General features: G+C 50.8%; 4 protein-coding genes across 4 annotated transcripts; all 4 read right to left on the bottom strand.

Moving 5' to 3' along the window:
• Positions 1-4,755: 4,755 nt before the first annotated feature.
• DACRYDRAFT_115717 (uncharacterized protein) lies at positions 4,756-8,104 on the bottom strand (the record flags this gene model as incomplete). Its single annotated transcript, XM_040770064.1, has 6 exons — positions 4,756-6,535; positions 6,670-7,344; positions 7,398-7,423; positions 7,473-7,719; positions 7,772-7,906; positions 7,962-8,104. 6 exons carry the CDS (start codon positions 8,102-8,104, stop codon positions 4,756-4,758), a joined length of 3,006 nt encoding a protein of 1,001 aa, XP_040629602.1.
• A 1,897-nt stretch (positions 8,105-10,001) lies between these two features.
• Positions 10,002-14,123, bottom strand: DACRYDRAFT_115716 (TPR-like protein; the record flags this gene model as incomplete). The annotated part of the gene is made up of 6 exons (XM_040770063.1): positions 13,947-14,123; positions 13,762-13,895; positions 13,581-13,707; positions 13,453-13,524; positions 13,382-13,407; positions 10,002-13,332 (listed from the first exon to the last, which is right to left on the bottom strand). The coding sequence occupies exons 1-6, from the start codon at positions 14,100-14,102 to the stop codon at positions 10,002-10,004; spliced, it is 3,846 nt and encodes a 1,281-aa protein (XP_040629601.1). The 5' UTR covers positions 14,103-14,123.
• Positions 14,124-15,957: 1,834 nt separating this feature from the next.
• On the bottom strand, positions 15,958-17,463 carry DACRYDRAFT_106769 (TPR-like protein; the record flags this gene model as incomplete). The annotated part of the gene is made up of 1 exon (XM_040768328.1): positions 15,958-17,463. One exon carries the CDS (start codon positions 17,461-17,463, stop codon positions 15,958-15,960), a length of 1,506 nt encoding a protein of 501 aa, XP_040629600.1.
• Positions 17,464-17,587: 124 nt separating this feature from the next.
• Positions 17,588-19,004, bottom strand: DACRYDRAFT_106768 (uncharacterized protein; the record flags this gene model as incomplete). The annotated part of the gene is made up of 7 exons (XM_040768327.1): positions 17,588-17,677; positions 17,770-18,244; positions 18,298-18,323; positions 18,373-18,421; positions 18,495-18,617; positions 18,670-18,806; positions 18,858-19,004. The coding sequence occupies 7 exons, from the start codon at positions 19,002-19,004 to the stop codon at positions 17,588-17,590; spliced, it is 1,047 nt and encodes a 348-aa protein (XP_040629599.1).
• Positions 19,005-19,370: the final 366 nt, after the last annotated feature.

Genomic DNA, 19,370 nt, shown 5'->3' with positions numbered 1-19,370 from the left:
AGACTTGGTCTCTTAGGATCATCCACAGGTACCTATGCTGTAGATAGGTCTTAGTCATCAGGTCTACTTCACTTCCTTGTTGCCTGCTTAGACTCTTGGCACTCTTAGGTGAGCAGACTTAGTCAGCCTGTGTTGCCCTAACATGACCCAACCTCTCTACCACAAGGCGAAGTTGCTCCAACTCCCTCACTGTATCAGATGTGTCAATCACATCCTGCCACACTTGGTTGACCTCATTTGAGGCAGCTTGTTCTACAGAGGTGAGACACACATTCACATTGCCAGCAATGCTGAGATCTTGGACCACTGACAGGAGAGCAGCATGGTGATGAAGGTGCTCGCAATGTGCCAGAGCAAGCTCTATCTCAAGTCAGGCCAAGTTGTTTGCATTCTGGGCAATGACAGCATGTGGCAAGACAAAGACTGGTGCCAGGTGAGTGATAGGGGGGTACTAATGAGTGATCAGCATGTAGGTGTGAAAGATGGGGCTGATGTGGCCATGGGCATTTGGCTGTTCAGACATACTGCCCTGTTGAAAAACAATAGGAATGTCAGTGCATTTATATGAGCCTTCAAGAACATCTATCATCAGATTGAGAGACATACCTGTGTATATGATGTGGACATGAGGACAAGGACAAGGATGCAAATCATTGCCAAACACTGTGAGAGTGGGAAAGGAGATGAGTAGGAGGAGTGATAGAGAACAGGAAGGCAAGGACATGAGTCATTGCTGAATGCCATGAAAGTGGAGAGGTTGAGAGCAGAAGATGAGTGAGAGAGAATGGGAAGGCAAAGGCATGAGTTGTTGCTCAACAACATGAGAGTCAAGAGGTCAAGAGGTCAAGAGGAGAAGACAAGTGATAGAGAATGGGAAGGTGAAGATGCAAGTTGTTGCTGAATGCCATGAGAGTCAAGAGGTCAAGAAGAGAAGACAAGTGATAGAGGATGGGAAAGCAAGGACACAAGTTGTTGCTGAATGCCATGTGAGTCAAGAGGTCAAGAGGAGAAGACAAGTGATAGAGGATGGGAAGGCAAGGATGCAAGTTGTTGCTGAATGCCATGTGAGTGGGGAAGGTGGCCAGGAGATGAGACCAAATGGTGCATGCCCACAATTGACATAGCCACCAATTTCCCTTAACTAATCAAAAAATGTGGGGGACCCTGCTTGCAATGGGTCATGTGAAAAGATATCAGGTTGCAGGGACATTCTTGATTCTGCATCAGTCATGTGATGAACAAGTTGACATGTCAGTGAGTTGTGACATTGTTGATTTCCTTGCAGTCAGACATGTGATGGACAGGTCAACATGGTGGGTTAGCAGGGGAGCAATTTTTGATGCCATGAGTATGCAGTCAGAATGCATAGAGCAATATGGCCTGGGCACTGTTTCATCAGTCATGTTCATCCACACAGTGCAGAACCACCTCAGATCATCCTGGCATTGAAGCAGTAGGAAGGAATCACTGAGAGATGAGGGACTTCCATTCATTGCTCCAGTGACATTGTCAATCTATGGTGGGCAGGGAGACAACAGGTCTTCTCCATAATTGCCATACAATTACACACCCCATTTATTGAGGTATGAGTGATGCTGCTAGATAAGCCCAGGAAAGTGTTACTTACAGAAATCACTTCAATCAGCCTATCAACTCTTGTTTGCACTGTCACCTCTACTGTCACAAGTACCTCTTGGTGGGCATGATGTTGTCTAGCTCATAGGGATCTCAAGTCTAGCTTTGAGTGTTCAGAGAATATTAGAGAGGGAACAGAAGGCACAAACAGCCAGGGGGGCAGGTTCCTAAAGACACACCATCTGTTTCTGCTCTACTCCCACATCTACTTGCTAATCACAAGGTCCACAGCCACTCGGGCAAACACTCTGTCATCATCACCTTTTGGACATGTGTGTACCTATCATTGCACTTCTGGAAGCATGATCTGAATGGTTCAATGTATAATGGGAATGAATTGAAAGGTAGTCCATAAGCTGAGAAAGATGATGACAACATCAGGGTATCAATTTGGACAGAGCTCAGAAGCATGGCTTGCTATGCTCAATTGGTCAGATCAATCACCTCTACGTCATCAAAGATGACTGTCTGAGCTTTCTTGTGTGGTGCTGGCTGATCTCACTTTTGACTTGCACTCTCTTCTGTGACAGGGGAGGCATAATGTCAAATGAGTGTATCTTGGTCCTAAATGTCTGCCCTTTTCCATATGTGTGAAGCAGCTTCCCAAGGAATGGCTTATCTTGTATGTGATACCATGTCAGCATGCAAAAGTGAGAGTGATCAAGATCATCTCACCTTCATGAACATGCCTGGTCAATCAAGAGATGAAGGCATCCGGAGGAGCACTGCTCAAGATGCTGATCATCTTTTCATACTCCAGATGTATTTCTGTTCCTCCCAGTTTGCAAGCAATGCTGTCTCCAGCTTGCAGCAGGAGAATGCTGCCTGGCTTCAGCATGAAGCTGTCATCAGAAGCTATGGCTTTCCAAGACAATGTGTCATGCTGATAGAACTGCACCTTGGAGGTTGACATCAAGCTGGATCATCAAGCAAGAATGTGACAATTCACAGATCTACAAGCCAGCAAGGTCTAATCGGAGGGAGATTTTCAACTTGATGGACTGTTTATGGATCAATCACAGATGTGTTTGGGCCTCAGATTGTACCGGCCAAAACCCCTGCTGGTGAGGCAAAGCTATTTACTGCTACATTGATTGATACCTTTGGGGTGAGTCATCAATGTCAGTCATTGAATATGACCTGACTATATAGACCCTTCTTCATGTTGGCAGCTTTGATGAAAAAGCCTCTGCCTGTTTTCAATCGGCAGGGATCAGCAAAGTCAGTTGTGCAGTCTGTTACCTTCCTGATAACAATTGGCTGACAACTGGACAGATGGTTGCAATCTCAAATGCTTGCATCAGTCCCAATAAAGTGAATCCCTGTTTCATGCCAGGGAATATGCACAGCTGGCAGTTGACCATCACTGATGACACAGCAGTGTTGTTCCCCCTGCATGTATGTCTGACAGTTCTGCAACTTGAACTGAATGGGAGCTAACTGAGATGAAGAACATCTATCTTCCCCAAACTGTCCTTGATATAACACCTCTTTCCTTCCTTGCTGCCCTTGAAGATAAATCAAAAGTGAACATTTTGGGCATCATTCTTCAAGTTGGCAAGCTCGTCATGAAGCTGATTAAGATGAGTTCTGAGTCTGCTGCCCTTGATGGCTTGACCCAACAAGCCTCAACCAAGCAAAAATCTCATATGCTGCAGGAAGTCCAAGTGGTGGACAAAGAAGGGCATGTTATATATGTCACCATGTGGAATTCTTGAGCGCAGATCTTTGGTGGAAAGCATGGTCAGGTCTTGCATGTCATGAATGTGGTGGTTGAGCACCATGGTGGGGTGATCTTGAATTCAACCAAGAAGACTGAATTCCCTCTGAACCCAAAGATCAAAGGGGCTAATGAATTGAAACAGTGGTATTTCAAATCCTCCCCTCTTTCAGTGCTGCCTGACTTCTGCACAGGTTTACCGATGGTTTCAATGAGGCTATACTGAAGCATATCTCTTGTGGTTATACTGAGGAAGGTGGTCTGACTTTGACCATGCTGGAGGAACTCCCAAAAGTCTTGACAAAAGATCAAGTCTGCATGTCAAGGCTCAGTCATGGAGACTGCATCAACTACTTCAATATGGTCAAGAACATCAGTGGGTTCCAGGAAGGCATCATGTATCAAGCTTGCAGATTTCAGGGGTGTCAAGAGAGTTTGGAGAAGCACAAGGGTGATTGCCCTGTCAAGGAACACTCCCTGCAACCTGACAAGAAATGATATAAGTAAGCTGCTGGCTCAACTTGTCATTCGATTGCTGAATTACTGCTCTAGGTACAAAATAGGCTTCATGATTGGCAAAGATGACAACAAGGTCATGCTTCTGACCATGTTCTCTCTGGCTGGTATGATGATTATCAGTGCACCAGCTGCCAAGATGTACAAGATGGAAGTACATAGACCTTCCTCACTTGATCATTGTTTCTGACACCTAGCAGGCTACTCCAAATACCCAGTATATGAAGAAGTTGAAGGAGATCATTACCTCAGGTGCTTTCCACAAATTATTAGTTTGAGCAAGCACTCATCATTGGAGGGTAAGCTGAGCATTCCCTGCCTAACTTTGTGTGTGAGTGCTGATGGGGAACAGGATGTGAATAACTGGGAGCACTGCAAGCTGCAATATCATGTCATGTCAGCTTGGCTGGCTTGGGACACTGGCACTTCAGAGGAGGTGGATACATCAGGGGTTGGTGTCAATGAGCTGGCTGATGTCAATGATGTGAACAAGCATGCTGGCTGCCACTCGACATCTGAAAGTCATGAAGATCAACTCTCTTTTCATTGTTTCTCATACAGGTTCATGAACTGCCAATAATTGGTTATGTAACAATGCAGATACATCGGGAGAACATTAATGATACAGTGTTCTGTAGGTCACGTGTTTGGGATAATCGGGGATAATCTGGGATTTATCCCATAAGCGTCGGTCTCAGACCGACCTCAGATTATCTCGGGCGACGCACTGAGAGCGACTTAGATTATCCCAGTCGCTGAAGTGGCTGCATTAACGACAAAGTTCTTCTTTGTGGATCTGTTGCGGCGCTTGAGGGTGGGCAGTTGATAGACCGCTCTCGAGGGAGGGAATGTTAATTGGTCTGCCTCTCTATAAACATCTCGTTCTACAGGTGCTCACGGTTTCTCAGGCGTCGACCATGGGGAAGAATCCACACCTCGCTATATTCCAACTCATGATGCCCATCCCATCTCTGTACCCATCGTTTTGCCCACTGCTGGCCAACGCTCTCGTTCACCCCCCAGGCTGCGGTCGTGGTCTCCGATGTCAACTCTTGCCTCTGCCGCATGTTGTCAATGCTCTTTGTACACTCTTCCATGAGGTGGGGCAATCCAATCGCTTCGAATTGCTTCCTTGCCTCTTCCAAGGTCGCGATGGCCTCCCCAAACTGACCTTGCATCCCAAGGGTGTCGCCTATACTCCTCGTACAGTCGGCCGTGTCCCAAGGAAGACCCAAGGTTCTGAATTCTACCCTTACTCCCTCCATAATCGCAATGGCTTCTTCGTACTTGGCCTGCATCCTCAATATCTCGCTAGTACTCCGAGTGCACTGAGCCACGCCAAGGCGGTCTCCAATGGCTTGAAAGCCTACCCTGGCCTCCTCAAGTCTCGTTGTCGCTTCCTCGTACTTGGCCTGCTTTCCCAAGATATCGCCAATAAGGAGAGTGCACTGAGCCACGCCGAGGCGGTATCCCATGGCTTGAGAGTCTATCCTGGCCTCCTGCAGTCTCAGTGTTGCTTCCTCGTACTTGGCCTGCATTCGCAGGATGTCGCCTATACCCCTGGTGCACTGGGCCACGCCGAGGCGGTATCTAATGGCTTGGAATTCTGTTCTGGCATCCTCAAGGTTCGTTGTTGCCTCCTCGTACTTGGCCTGCATTCGCAGAATATTGCCTATCCCCTGAGTGCACTGAGCCACGCCGACGCGGTGTCCAATGCCGTGAAATTCTATCTTGGCCTTCTCCAGTCTCGTTCTTGCTTCCTTGTAGTTGGTCTGCATTCGCAAGATATCGCCTATCCCCTGAGTGCACTGAGCCACGCCAAGACTGTATCCAATGGCTTGGAATTCTATCCTGGCCTCCTCCAAGCTCGTTGTTGCTTCCTTGTAGTTGGTCTGCATTCGCAAGATAGCGCCTAACTCCTGCGTGCACTGAGCCACGCCCAGACTATGTCCAACGGCTTGGAATTCTATCCTGGCCTCCTCCAGCATTGCAGCCGCTTGATTCCACTTGAACCGCTTTTCAAGGACCCTGCTCATTCCCCGCCGGCACTGAGAAATGCCAACCTGCTCTCCAATGCTGCTGTACCTTCGGATCGAGGCTTCATATTGCTTCATAGACTCGTTCAATTGTCCCTTCGTCTCCAGAATATCCCCGATCCTCATGACGCATTTTGCAGCATGCTGTCGATCACGTTTCGCGTCCAATTGACGGAGCGCATGGTTCAAGAGTCCAGTACAATCCCCTAAAGAGCTGAAGTTGGAGAAGGCGCTCAGATCAAACGTAGCATCCGTCAAGCGTTCCTTCAAACGATGTTCAACTGACAGCGCTGATCGTTCGGTCCAGAAATGCCGCAGGACAGAGAGAGTATTACTGAATTCCGAGGAGAGGTATTCAATTGATTCTTGCGACATCGCTGTACGTAGACTCTGCGCCTTCTCCGTAATCTGCATATAATACTGACGCACATCAACGAGGTACCGGGAGGGGATCGGGTGATATCGCACAACGAACTCTCGAATGGGAGCGAGGCATCGGATGCGCTCCTTCTCGCGTATGGCCAGACCCGTCTTGACAGGACCATCGCATAGGCTCTTGGGCTCTCCATTGATGGAAGAGTCCTGGGTAGGTCGGACAGTAACGCTCCATCCGGTAGGAGGGATAGCACTACGAGCACATCGGCTGCAAGCGGGTTATTGAGCATTGTTCTTGAATTAAGAGACAGGCGGATCGAAACTTCCAAGCTCGTTAAGCGAGTGTCGCCATCGATACGCAGCAGTGATGTTTTTTCGACTTCGTACCAATCAATCAGGTCGGAAAGTGTCGCTGCTTGATCCAAGGTGGCCATTAACGTGATCGCGAGCGGCAAGCCATCGAGCGCGACGAGCAGTGTATTGAGCTTGTCGTCCTGATTTGAGTTGAGAGCAAGCCACGTATGCTTCGAGGCTGTCAGGGAGAGGGGCGGTAATGGCAGGCGGCAGATGTCCGCCCATCGCACGGTGCTCGGCGGGGTCGACCCTCGCATTGTGATCATGAGCGAGACACGAGGTTTTCCGGCAACGGTTCCGAGCCAGCTCTCTACCTCAACCCGGCCCTCGCTGTCTAACGGCGTCTCGGCATTGTCGACGACCAGGAGAGCACGCTCGAGCGATGCGAGGTAAATCGGCACAATCCGACGAGCGTCCGTATCGTGCTGGAGCCGTAAAGTGGCAGCAAGCATGCTCGCAATTCCATCACAGGTAGGTACACCTTCGCAGCTCATAAATAACCGGTTCGCTCCGTATCTGGCCACAACTCGACTGTCGTTAATGATAGCCGCCGCTACCGAGGTTTTCCCGATTCCGCCTGGTCCGAGTATAGGAATATGACAATTGTCCATCTCGCAGAGACGCTGTACAATTGATTCGACCAGTCTGTCCCGCCCATGAAATACGGCGGGCTTCGGTGGCATTTCCATCAACGGCATATCGGTTGGCCTGCGGAATGCTGATGAATATGTGGCACATGGCAGTACAAAGTGCTCGCTTACAACTGGAATGGCATCGATCCGTTCCCCTGTATTTCATAAGACTTGCTGCCGATCATACGAGAGGAAGAAACCTACCCGTCCCTCCAACGCGACCAACCGCAGATCATGAGCAATCAGCCGCCCGCTGTTATCCACAACGTTCTTCAGCTGATATGGTATTAGAGCGCAGAGGAGAGTGTTACAATCCGCATGTGCCGAAAATCTAAGAATGATGGAATCAAGCCGCTCGTTCTGTGCTTGGATCTCGTCTTGACTGAGCTGTCGATATGGCGTTTGAGGATCATCCTGCTTCCGCATCAAGGCTTCGATGCTGTTCAGCGCCCTGAATCAAGTCAGCTTAATGTCAAATTTGGGGCCCGGGTAGAATTCCGAACTGCGAAAACTGGTCCAAGAGCCCAATTGCCTCTGTATCTGTCGTATCTGGCGAGCATCCTTTGGAGGACTTGGTCCTTGACGAATGCCGCTTTCTGCACCAGTTGCCGGCAAGCTTCGTCTCGGCGCTCCAGTATCTGCGGGAATCATTAAACGGGCCGCTAGATTAGCTAGGTAGAAGGACATACGGACGTGATTCCTGTTGCTTTTGCGGTCATGTCTTCGATCCGTGCCTTCATCCTACGGAATATTGCATTCGACGGGAGGCTTAACTTGATTCGACCAAGCCTGCCGCGAACTGAATCTTCATCTGAGCCACTTGGATCTCCACTCATGGCGATCCTGATGGTGGGTGTTGACAGATACAAACAGCTCAGACGGCTGGAAAATGTTGTCCTAGAACGATAGTAGAGCAACTTTGTAGATCAGTCGACTGGGAGGATGACTGTTGACAAAGGAATTCCGTGCTCCAAGTCACAGAATATAAGGGCAGGAATGCCAGCGTGAGTCGCCTGGCTATGCCTTCAATGATCCGGGTCATCCTGACCCGAGGTCGATGCAGGCGAGTATGAGCTAGAATCGCCGGAAGCACCGCGGAGACTGGCAGAGAATTTGCCCAACCGTTTATCGAACAGGCACAAGCCTGAGAGATGGACGCAGCGGCCAGATCTGAGCACCGAGTAAGGTGTTTGTGACAGTGTTTATATCCGAGGTATAAGAACATTGGACAATGTATGATGGTTGTGATTTGTGCCATGGACTCAATCAAGGGCACAGGTCGTGCAGGGCATCAATGTCCTGCCCTAAAGTATCAGACCAAAGAAGACCCTAGGTCTTGTTGCATGACGTCATGGGCAAGGACACCAACTCCCTCTACGTGCTCACATCCTCACCAGCCATACCTGGTACGGCCAGCTCGCGGCCTACCGACTCTCCTCTCCATTATCCATTCGCCATCCACTTGATATGGTTGGCCTGACTGGACGGCAGACGTGTGCCACGTTGATGCGTCGAACTGCCCCTAAATGCTCACGTTAGACCATTGTCCTGATCCCCTCCGGTCCAGCTCAAGCAAGAGGGAGGACATGACCCGAATATTCAGACAGATGATGGAGAGGGCAGTACAGTACACCATGAGGATGTATGCTGTGCTATTTCTGTCAGGTGCGTTGATATTCCTGTAAGAATGGCCGAGGCTTATGTTATTGAAGTGCCCAGTGCTGAAATGGAATCACCTGACATCTCCATGGCTCGACGAGGATCACACCGGCATTTATTTTTCACCACGTGCTCCATTGTAGGACATCACTGAACACGACGTTATGAATGCTAACCCGCTGTCTCTCGCCTCGGACTCGGCGGCACTTTTCAACATGGCTCTGTCCACATCTTCCGGCAGACGCATCCGAAACGCTGAGGGAAATTCCCCATACTTCATTCATCAGGATTCAATAACAACAGACATTACTAGGATGGAAGCGCTTTTCTTTGTTTCAAGCCCAATCGTCTCTGTGAGGCGCAATCTGGTGGCCTGTAGCAGGCATAACACTCTTCCATGTTTATCTTGCGCATGACGACGGGCGGGGAAGTACCCGTGGACGTCAACTCGATCAGCAACAAATGAGAAATAGAGAAAGCCGATACCCAGGTGATGACTTGTCAGAGAGGAGGGGGGTATGTTAAATGGTTTTCTCTCCCTCGGATAGGCCAAGGCGGATAGATTGCGCTCGTGATGCGGCTATGAGGGCGGCATGTGATGATGTGAGTAGTTTGCAAGATGGTGCACAGGACTTGATCAACATCATATCATGCAGAAGCCGTCTGTTCCTGCAAGGAGGCAAGCGGTTGTTCCAGGCTCAACAGTTCCACCGACCGTACCTACGCACGCAGCCTTGTGCCCTCCATCATAGGACAGCTGTATTGTACAACATTCTCTCAAAGAAGTACGCTACCCCATATCCATTTGTCAAACCGCGAACCTGCTGGGAGATGGTTCATCCGGCCTAGACCCCAAATATGTGTAGCTCGGCAGTGGCTGTCCGAATTGGGCGCAATTCTGCTTGAACGTCCAGGTGGCGTGCCTACATCGTCCTCTGCGGGGTTTATATCCAGATTATCAGCTCGCCGCTTGAAAATTCCCCGATTTGCCGCTCCAGACTCACAGGAAACTTCCGACAATGCTGTGCGTCCTCTATTAGCCTCGGGAGATCACACATACATGTACTCAGAGGTTCATTCATCTCCGGAAACCCCGTTTTCGCCTCGTCGAGAACTCCGATTCGGCGACTCCTCGTCCTGCGCTTGCAATCGCAGAATCTTGCGAATGATCTTCCCACACTGAGCAGCAGCTAGACGGTCTCCGATGCTTTTATATTCTGTCTTCGCTTCCCAGAGGCTCTCGAGCGCTTCTTCGTACTTACCCTGCCAACCGAGCATCTCCCCGATGCTCTTTGCGCACAATGCAGCGCTTCTAGAGGATCCAATCTCCTGGAATTCCTCTTTTGCATCCTCTAGTGTCGTTATCGCCTCCTCGTACATCTTCTGGATGCACATGATCTCGCCGATGGCTTGTGTACACTGAGCTGTGCTCAAGCGAGACCCAAGCTCCCGGAATTCCGTCCTTGTCTTCGTCAAGGTCGCAGTCGCCTCTTCGTACTTTCCCTGCATTCCTAGGACAGTCGCTATACTCTTGCTGCACTGCGCCATGCCTCGGCGGGATCCTATCGCTCGGAAATCCGTTTCTGCTTCCTCGAAGCTCACAATAGCCTCGTCGTATTTTTCTTGAATACTCAGGATATCACCGATGCCGAGTGTGGATTGAGCCCTTCCAAGGCGGTTTCCCATCTCTCGGAATTCTTTCCTTGCCTCCTCGAGCAATTCAAGCCCCTCCTCGCACTTATTCTTACGCCGTAGGATCACCCCAAGACTTTGCAGGCACTGAGCTATGCCGAGGCGGTATCCGATTGCCTGGAACTCTGTTTTGGCTTGCTCTAGCCTTCTGGTGGCATCTTCATCTTTGTCTTGCATGCTTTGGATGTCGCCAATGCTTTGCCTACACTGAGCGGAGCCCAAGCGGTCTCGAATGGCTCGGAATCCTACTTCTGCCTTCTCCACGTTCGCAGTCGCCTCTTCGTATCTGGCCTGCATCCTCAGAAGATCTCCGATACTCCGCAGGCACTGAGCGATACCCAGACGGTATCCAATAGATTCGAATACCACCTTCGCCTCTTCAAGATTTACGATTGCACCCTCATGATTGGACTGGATGCCCAGGACCTCCCCAATGCTCTGTGTACACCAAGCGGTGCCGAGACAGGAACCAGTCGCTCCGAATTCCGTCCTTGCTTCTTCGAACCTTGACGCAGCCTCTCCGTACTGGTTCTGCATGTACAAGATCTTTCCGAGACTCAACAGACATCGAGCCACGCCGTTTCGATTCCCCATGGCTTGGAATTCTACCTTTGCGTGCTCCACCCTCGCAGCCGCCTCCTTGTAATTCTGCTGTAACGACAGGATCTCCCCAAAGCCAAGGGTGCACTGAGCAATGCCCAGGCGTGAGCCGCACGCTCCGAATTCAGTTCTTGCCTCATTCAAGTTTGCTCCCGCCTCCCGGTACCTAGCTTGGTCCCCCAAGATGTCAGCGAGGGCTTGTGTACACTGAGCTATGCCCAAGCGGTCTCGGATCGCTCGAAAGTCTTCTTTTGCCTTGCCTATAGCCACGGTCGCCTCCTCGTATTTTGCCTCCATTCGAAGGACCTCACCAATGGTCCGTGCACACTGAGCTGTGCCGACGGGATCTCCGATCGCCACAAATACAGTCTTTGCCTCCTCCAGGATGGCCATCGCCTCTTTCCACCTGTGTTGCATCTGCAAGATCTCGCCAATGCTCCGAGTACACTGTGCTGTACTATGACGGTCTTCAATAGTTTGAAATTCCGCTCTTGCTTCGTGCAGTGCGGCACTTGCTTCTTCATACCGGTCCTGCATCCACAAGACATGACCGATGCTCTTTGTGCATTGAGCGGCCAAGAAGCGGGATCCAATTGTTCGGGATTCCGTCCTTGCCTCCTCCAGGATCGCAGTGGCATCTTCGTACTTGCTCTGCATTCTCAGGATATCGCCGATACTCTGCTTGCAATCAACAATGCCAAAGCGATCTCCAATATCCTGATACTTGATTCTGGCCTCTTGATATCTCTCTATCGCTCTCTGATATTCATTCCCCGTTGCCAAGATGTTCCCGATCGTCTGGAAGCAAAGTGCCGAGCTTGCTTTATCATCTTCCTTGTCGAACTGTGGAAGGGCAAATTCGAGAATTTCCATGCAATCTCCCAGACGTGCGAATTGAGAAAAAGAGGCAAGGTTGAACGTGGACTCCGTCAGGTCTTTCTTCAGCTTATCCGTCATGGACTGTTCAGCACGTTCGGTCCATAAGTGCCGGAGTACCGAAAGAATGTTGCTGAAGTCGGACGAGAACTGCGCAATTGCTTCACGAGACTTTTCACCGCCGAGGTCATCTACTGCCTCCGTCCTCTCCATGAAGAACAGACGCAAGTCCGCCAGGTACAGTTTGGAAGGAGAGCTATGTTGGAGAATGAACTCTCGGATTGGGGAGAGGCATCGAATCCGACCCTTCTCGCGTAAAGCCAGCCCGGTCTTCACCAGCACCAGCGCGTTTGACCTTGGGCTGTCGATCGAGGGAAGGGCTTTCGGAAACGTAGAAATCTGCATTCCGTCCGGCAGCAAGCACAGTATCGAGAGCATTTCGGCGGCTAGTGGACTGTTGATCATGGTACGAGAGTTCAGCGACACGCGGATGGAAATTTCCAGACTCGTTAATCGCGTTGTTCCTCCAGTGCTGAGTAGTGACGACCTTTCAGCTTTGTACCACTCGATCAACTCCGATGGTGTCGATCCTCGCGCCAGAGCAGCCATCAGGGTGATTGCGATCGGTAAGCCGTCGAGCATGGTTAGGAGCGTATCGAGTTCGGCGTCCTCACTTGATGTGAGAGAAAGCCACATCTGGCGGGATGACGACTGTGAGAGCGGTAGAAGAGGATCGCAGCAGATCTCCACCCATCGGACAGTCATCGGCAGGTTCGAGTTTCGCATGGTGATCATCAGGGAGACGCGCGATTCTCCTGCAATCGTCCCCAGCCAATTCTCTACATTCGCGCGATCTTCGGAGTCCAACACGGTCTCGGCGTTGTCGAGGACGAGGATGCCATGCTCGAGGGACTGGAGGTAGGCAAGAAGAGCCCGCCGTGGACTTGTATCGTGCTGCAAGCGCAGACTGGCCACCAGCATGCTGACGATCCCATCGCAAGTTGTTACTCCCTCACAGCTGATGAAGATCCGGTTGGCGCCAAATTTGGTTTTGATCCGATCATCGTTCAGTACAGCAGCAGCTAAGGAGGTCTTACCGATGCCTCCTGGGCCGAGGATGGGTATATGACAGCTCTCATTCTCGCAGAGATGCTGCACGATCGATTGGACTAGTTGGTCTCGTCCGTGGAAGACAGCGGGCTTGGGTGGGATTTCCACCAAGGGCAGATCGGTGGGACTGCGATCTACTGATGAGCACACGCTGGAAAGAAAGGACGGGGCCATACACTTGGTAGACGAGCAATCCGGCCCTCTGTATCATATGAGCTTCCTATCGAAAAGAGACATGATCACTTACCTGTCGCTCCAGCTTGATCAACCGTCCATCATGATCATTTACCCTCTCGCGCAGATTGACAACGGCTACTACCTTATGGTATGGTATGTTAGTAAAGTGATGCCTCTCTGTTGAGAACGGTGCTTTACGGAAAATTTGGTCATTAGGAATTCAAGTTTCTCCCCGAGAGCGCTTATGTCCGGTCGAGTCAGCTGTTGATACCGCGTAAAAGGACGTTTGCGCTTTTGCACAAGTTTGTACACGTCGTTCATCGCTCTGTAGAAGTCCGATTCAGTGACAAAGGTGGACGCGGTAAATCCGTCTATTTACTCTGAAAGTTCATGTAGCACCGCAGCCTCCATACCTGCCATTGCGGTGAGCGACATCCGTTCCAGTACCTGTACCCGAATGAAAGTCGCCTTCTCCTCCAGCTCTTCACATCGCTGCTCTTGATGTTCTAGAATCTTACTGGACATGAAGCTCAACGACGGTGACGAAACAAGGCAAGGACATACATCAGAGATCCCTGCGGCTTTGGTTGCCATGTTTTCGAGTTTTTGCTTGACTTCATCTGCTGGTATTCCATAGGATAGGGCTGAAGTGAACCGGGAGAGCCTTGCCCGAAGGGGATCCCGCGATCGATCAGATCCACTAGCCTGCCCGGCATCCATGGTGTCGATTAGCCGGTGGTGACGAAGTTCTAGGACGGTTCAGAGGTCACTGAAAACGAATACAAGTCGTTGAAGTAACCGAATGCAAAAAGCAGAACGTCAAGATAGAACGGAGCGTGTTGACCGATGATATGTAGGCGCCGGAGAGCAGGATAGAAGTACGACTTAAGGGAGCCTGGCTGAGCATTCGGGTTTCCAGGTTTGCTGGTTCATGTGAGACGGGACAAGAGCGTTGTTCGCACAAGGAGATGCTGTGTTATCGAGGGCCATCATTGTCACGAAGGAAACAGCCAGTAGAGCGTAACTATGGCACTTTATAAAGGACAATAAGCATCATTGCAATTATCCGGTGTGACAAAGGTTAAGGCGGTGCACAGCCGGGCTCACAGCTTGTTGTTCTGTCATCAAATGTCCATCAAACCAACAGTATACTATCCGTTAATTAAAGATAGAAAATCCGCAGGAAATGGCAAGATGCAACTGTCATCTCCTCGTCCCATGATAACCTCATTCCGTTTGACGTCGATCTGGACGTTCCTCTAGTGCTACCTTCCCAACCCGCGCTGGCCACTCCGACCAGCCCAGACCGGTGCCCCCACCCTCATCAAATCCATTGAAGACGTCTACCCTCACCCCGCAGATTACCGTCGCCCTGCTTTCCCTCATTCTCTAACCTCAAACCCGTCCTGTCAGCATCAGCGGGTGTCGCTCTAATTACCGTACCGAGAAGATCCGCGTTCAACTTGCTCTTGCTCTGCAATACCAGGACTGGCAGAAGAGGAACAGTGCATGGGGCACGCTAGAAGCTGCGAGGAGACAGTGAAGTCGGGCGAGGGAAGGGCAGAAGGGAGGCAGAGTAAGTCGTATTCTGCTTCTATGGGAGTGGACAGGGCGCAGGAGGAGGTGGAGCTTGGGGAGGAGGGCCGAAGGGAAAAACAGATGGATGGCCCAGTACACGTCGTTCAGAGAAGAAAATCTGATGTTCACGACGTGCGTCATGACCTCCCATTTCTATTCTAATAATATGCATGCTGAGAAGTGGCAAATGCTTCGCGCACTGAATGATAAACTCCTTGCAATCGTCACGCCTGCTATCCTGCTCGCATCCCTGCAATGGCTCCTTCAACAACAACTCCGTGCCTTACTCCTGAAGCTCCAGATGATCAAGGCCGATATCTGTACTGTCCTCCACTCCCTCGCGCAATGATCTGCTCCGCGTTGACCGGGATATCCTCGTTCGATCAGAGAAGGACTGTCTGCTGTTGTTCCCAACACGCTGAGATGCAACGCATTCAGATGAGGTTGCGTAGACTCGTGCAAAGACTGGGGCCTTAATGTCAAAAAGCCATAGCGAGTTGTTTGGTCAAGCACATCTGACTCCGTGCCTCTTGCTAACCCCACCCAGCGACACTCAACCTCTGCAACCAGTCTAGACCCCAATCGTATCAACTCATCAGGAACGCATGGCCACCCTGCTTTTCCTGCCATCTCTAACCTCATACCCCTGGGCGTATGGTTGTCCAAGCTACCAGCGAGCAAGTCCTGAAGGCCTTAGAGTGCAGCTCTCTATAGTGGATGGGCAAAACACGTTTCAGGCACGGTAGAAGCTGCGTGGAGGGAACAGGCCAGCAGGTGAAGGAAGAAGCCGAGGGAATATCTTGTTCTCCTCTGTCAGGTTTGGACAACGCAGGAGGTGGCAGAAGAGGGCAGTGTGCGAGGAAGAGATGGGGGCTAGAAGTGAAGGCGTGGATAGGACAGGAGGAGGCCAGCATCCGGGCTGGGGTTATTCGGGTTAGCGGGTTATATGCTATAATGTATTAGCAATTGACATGACTCTATTGTGTGATATAATTTCTCAGGACTCGGCCAACGCCACTGTCTCCGTTGTCAGAACCACCTCACCTTCCCTTTTCCGTATCCCCAGAATGTCGTCGAGGCTTTTTGAGCACTCCTGTGCGAGGTGGGGTAATTTAATCGCTTGGAATTGTGTCTTTGCTTCCTCCAAGCTTTCAATTGCTTCTTCATACTTGGCCCGCATCCCTAAGATCTCACCCTTGATCTTTGTGCATTGCGTAACGCCAAGGCGGTCTCCCATTGCTTGGAATTCTGATCTTGCCTCATCCACAGTCGTGGTCGCTTGCCTATACCTGGCCTGCATCCGCAAGAGGTCGCCTATGCTTTGGGTGCATTGAGTTGCCCCTAGACGGGATCCAATCGCGCGAAATTCCGTCCTTGCCTCCTCCAGCTTCGTAGTCGCTTGCTCATACTGGGCCTGCTTCCCCAAGATATCGCCTATTTTCTGCATGCACTGAGCAAAGCCGACTCGCGATCCAATAGCTCGAAACTCCGCCTGTGTTTCCTCCAACGTTGCTGTAGCGTCCTCGTACCGGCCCTGCATCGCGAAAATGATACCTATGCTCCGTTGGCACTGAGCACTGCCCATACGATCTCCGGCCTCTCGGAATTCTTTGCTTGCTTCCTCAAGGATCGCACTGGCTTCCTCATACTTGGCCTGCATGGGTAGGATGTTGCCAATGCTCTGGGTGCACTGAATCGTGCTGCGGCGGCATCCAATGGCTCTAAATACCCTTCTTGCTTCCTCCAGGCTTTCAGCTGCTCCGTCATACTGGCCCTGCATCCGCAAGATATCTCCTAGGTTTTGTGTGCACTGAGCGACGCCTAGGCAGGCTCCAATAGCACGGAACTCCGTCTTTGCTTCCTCTAGTTTCGCGGCCGCCTCATCGTACAGGCCCTCGGTCAACTGGGTGTTGGCGATTGCTTGAACGCACTGAGCAATATCGATGCGGGATCCAGTTGCTCGGAATTCCGCCCTTGCTTCCTCTAAGAGTACATATGCCGCTTCTCTGTCATCCAATTGCAGGCATTCGCCGATTCCCTGTGTACATTGAGCTACCCCCAGACGATCTCCAACAGCTCGAAATTCGGTTCGTGCCTCCTCTAATTGTGTAATCGCATCCTCGTCTTTCGACTGAAGGCGCAAGACCTCGCCGATTATCTGTTTGCACTGGGCCGCGCCGAGGCGGTGGCTAATGACTTGGAACTCTTTCACCGCATCTTGCAGGCATGCAGTTGCTTCGGTATACTGAACCTGCGTTACCATGATATCGCCTATGCTCCGTGTACACTGAGCTACGCCGAGCCTTGACCCTATCGCTCTGAATTGAGCCCTTGCTTCCTCCAGCTTCGCAGTGGCTTCTTGGTTATGGAACTGCATCCTCAGGATGTCACCGATGCTTTGCATGCACTGAGCGGTACCAAGGGTGTCTCCAATGATCTGATATCTCTCAATAGAGTTTCGATATTCTTGCATAGCTTCGCTGAATTGGTTTCTCTTTCTCATTGTGTTGGCGAGTACCCTGAGGCCCTCTGCAGCATTTTTCAGGTCTCCTTCTACTTCGAACTGTTGAACGGCATGTCGCAGTGGCCCCGTGCAATCGCCAAAACAAGCGAAGCTTGAAAAAGAACTAAGTTGCTGCTTGATCCAAAGTAGCCATCAAGGTGATCGCGAGCGGCAAACCGTCAAGTGTGGTGAGCAGAGCATCAAGCTCGTCATCCTGATTTGAGTTCAGATCAATCCAAGTGTTTCTCGCGGCCAATAGGGAGAGAGGCGGTAGAGGCAAGCGAAAGACGTCCACCCACCGCACACTCGTGGGGGGAGTAGACCCTCGCATCGTGATGATGAGCGAGACGCGAGTTTTGCTGCGATTATTGCAAACCACTTCTCCACTTCCTCCCGGTCCTCGTTATCTAGTGGGGTCTCGGCATTGTCGAAAACCAAAATGGCACGTTCAAGCGACGCGAGGTAGACTGGCACAGACGGGCGGGCGTTTGGATCGTGCTGCAGGTGTAGAGCGGCTGAAATCATGTTGGCAGTTCCGTCGCAGGTAGTCAGACCTTCGCAGCTCATGAACAACCGGTTCGCTCCATATTTGGCTACGATTCGCTCGTCGTTTATTATCGCCGCGGCTACAGAGGTTTTCCCGATTCCGCCAGGTCCGAGTATAGGGATATGACAGTTATCAATCTCGCAGAGGCGTTGTATAATCGATTCGACCAGTTCGTTGCGCCCGTGAAATACGGCCGGACTTGGTGGCATTTCCATCAACGGCATATCGGTTGGGCTGCAGAGTGCTGATGAATGTGTGGCACATGGCAGTACAAAGTGCTTCCTTACAGCTGAAATAGCATCGATCTGTTCCCCTGTTTTCCATAAGACTTGCTGCCAAACACAACAGATGATGTAGCGTACCCGTCCTTCCAACGCGACCAACCGCAGATCATGAGCATTCAGCCGCCCGCTGTTATCCACAACGTTCTTGAGCTGATATGATATTAGAGCGCAGAGGAGAAAATGTTATAATCCGCATGTACCGAAAATCTAAGATGGAATCAAGCCGCTCGTTCTGTTCTTCGATCTCGTCGTGACTGAGCTGTCGATATGGCGTTTGGGGATCATCCTGCTTCCGCATCAATGCTTCGATGCTGTTCAGCGCCCTGGGTCTGTTCAGCGTCATGCCAGATTTGCGCGCCGGGGAGAATGACACACTGGGAAAACTGGTCTAACAGTGTGATTGCCTCTGTATCTGTCGTTTCCGGGGGTGACATCCGTTGGAGAACCTGGTCCTTGACGAACGCGGCTTTGTGCGCCAGTTGTCTGCAATTCTCCTCTCGCCGCTCTATCATCTAGCGAAATCATTAAACAGATCACTAGATAAGTCAGGGAGAAGAACATACGGAGGTAATTCCGGTTGCTTTGGCTGTCATGTCTTCAATCCGTGTCTTCAACGTATCAAATATTGCATTCGACGGGAGGCTTAGCTTGATCCGACCAATCCTACAGCGAACTGAGTCCCCATATGAGCCACTTGGAGCCCCGCTCATGACGCGCCAAGAAGCGGGTCTCAGCAAGCAGGAAGATGAACTACGGGTAGATTCGTGTTATCGCAAGACGGGGGACGAAAGCAACTTTCTTGGGAAGGGCAATCCGCGGACTGGGGCAGCAAAGAGAGAGGTAAAGTAGTTTAGAGATAGTTCTTCGTCGAGGGAGTATTATATAAAGTGAAGAACGTCAGGGTGAGCTGCCTGGCCGTGGATCTGAGTAATTTGATCCAGCTGACCCGAGGTGATGAAAAGACACGAACGGACTAGAATAAGGAGCGTTCTTGGTGTGCGTGACTAAGAACAGTTCAACACCTGGGCGACAAAAGCAGTGACAAAATCTGAACATTGAGAAAGGTATGACAATCG

The sequence above is a fragment of the Dacryopinax primogenitus genome (genome assembly GCF_000292625.1).
Source record: "Dacryopinax primogenitus strain DJM-731 SS1 chromosome Unknown DACRYscaffold_7, whole genome shotgun sequence".
NCBI classification, from domain to species: domain Eukaryota; kingdom Fungi; phylum Basidiomycota; class Dacrymycetes; order Dacrymycetales; family Dacrymycetaceae; genus Dacryopinax; species Dacryopinax primogenitus.
This window is presented reverse-complemented; position numbering and strand designations above follow the sequence as displayed.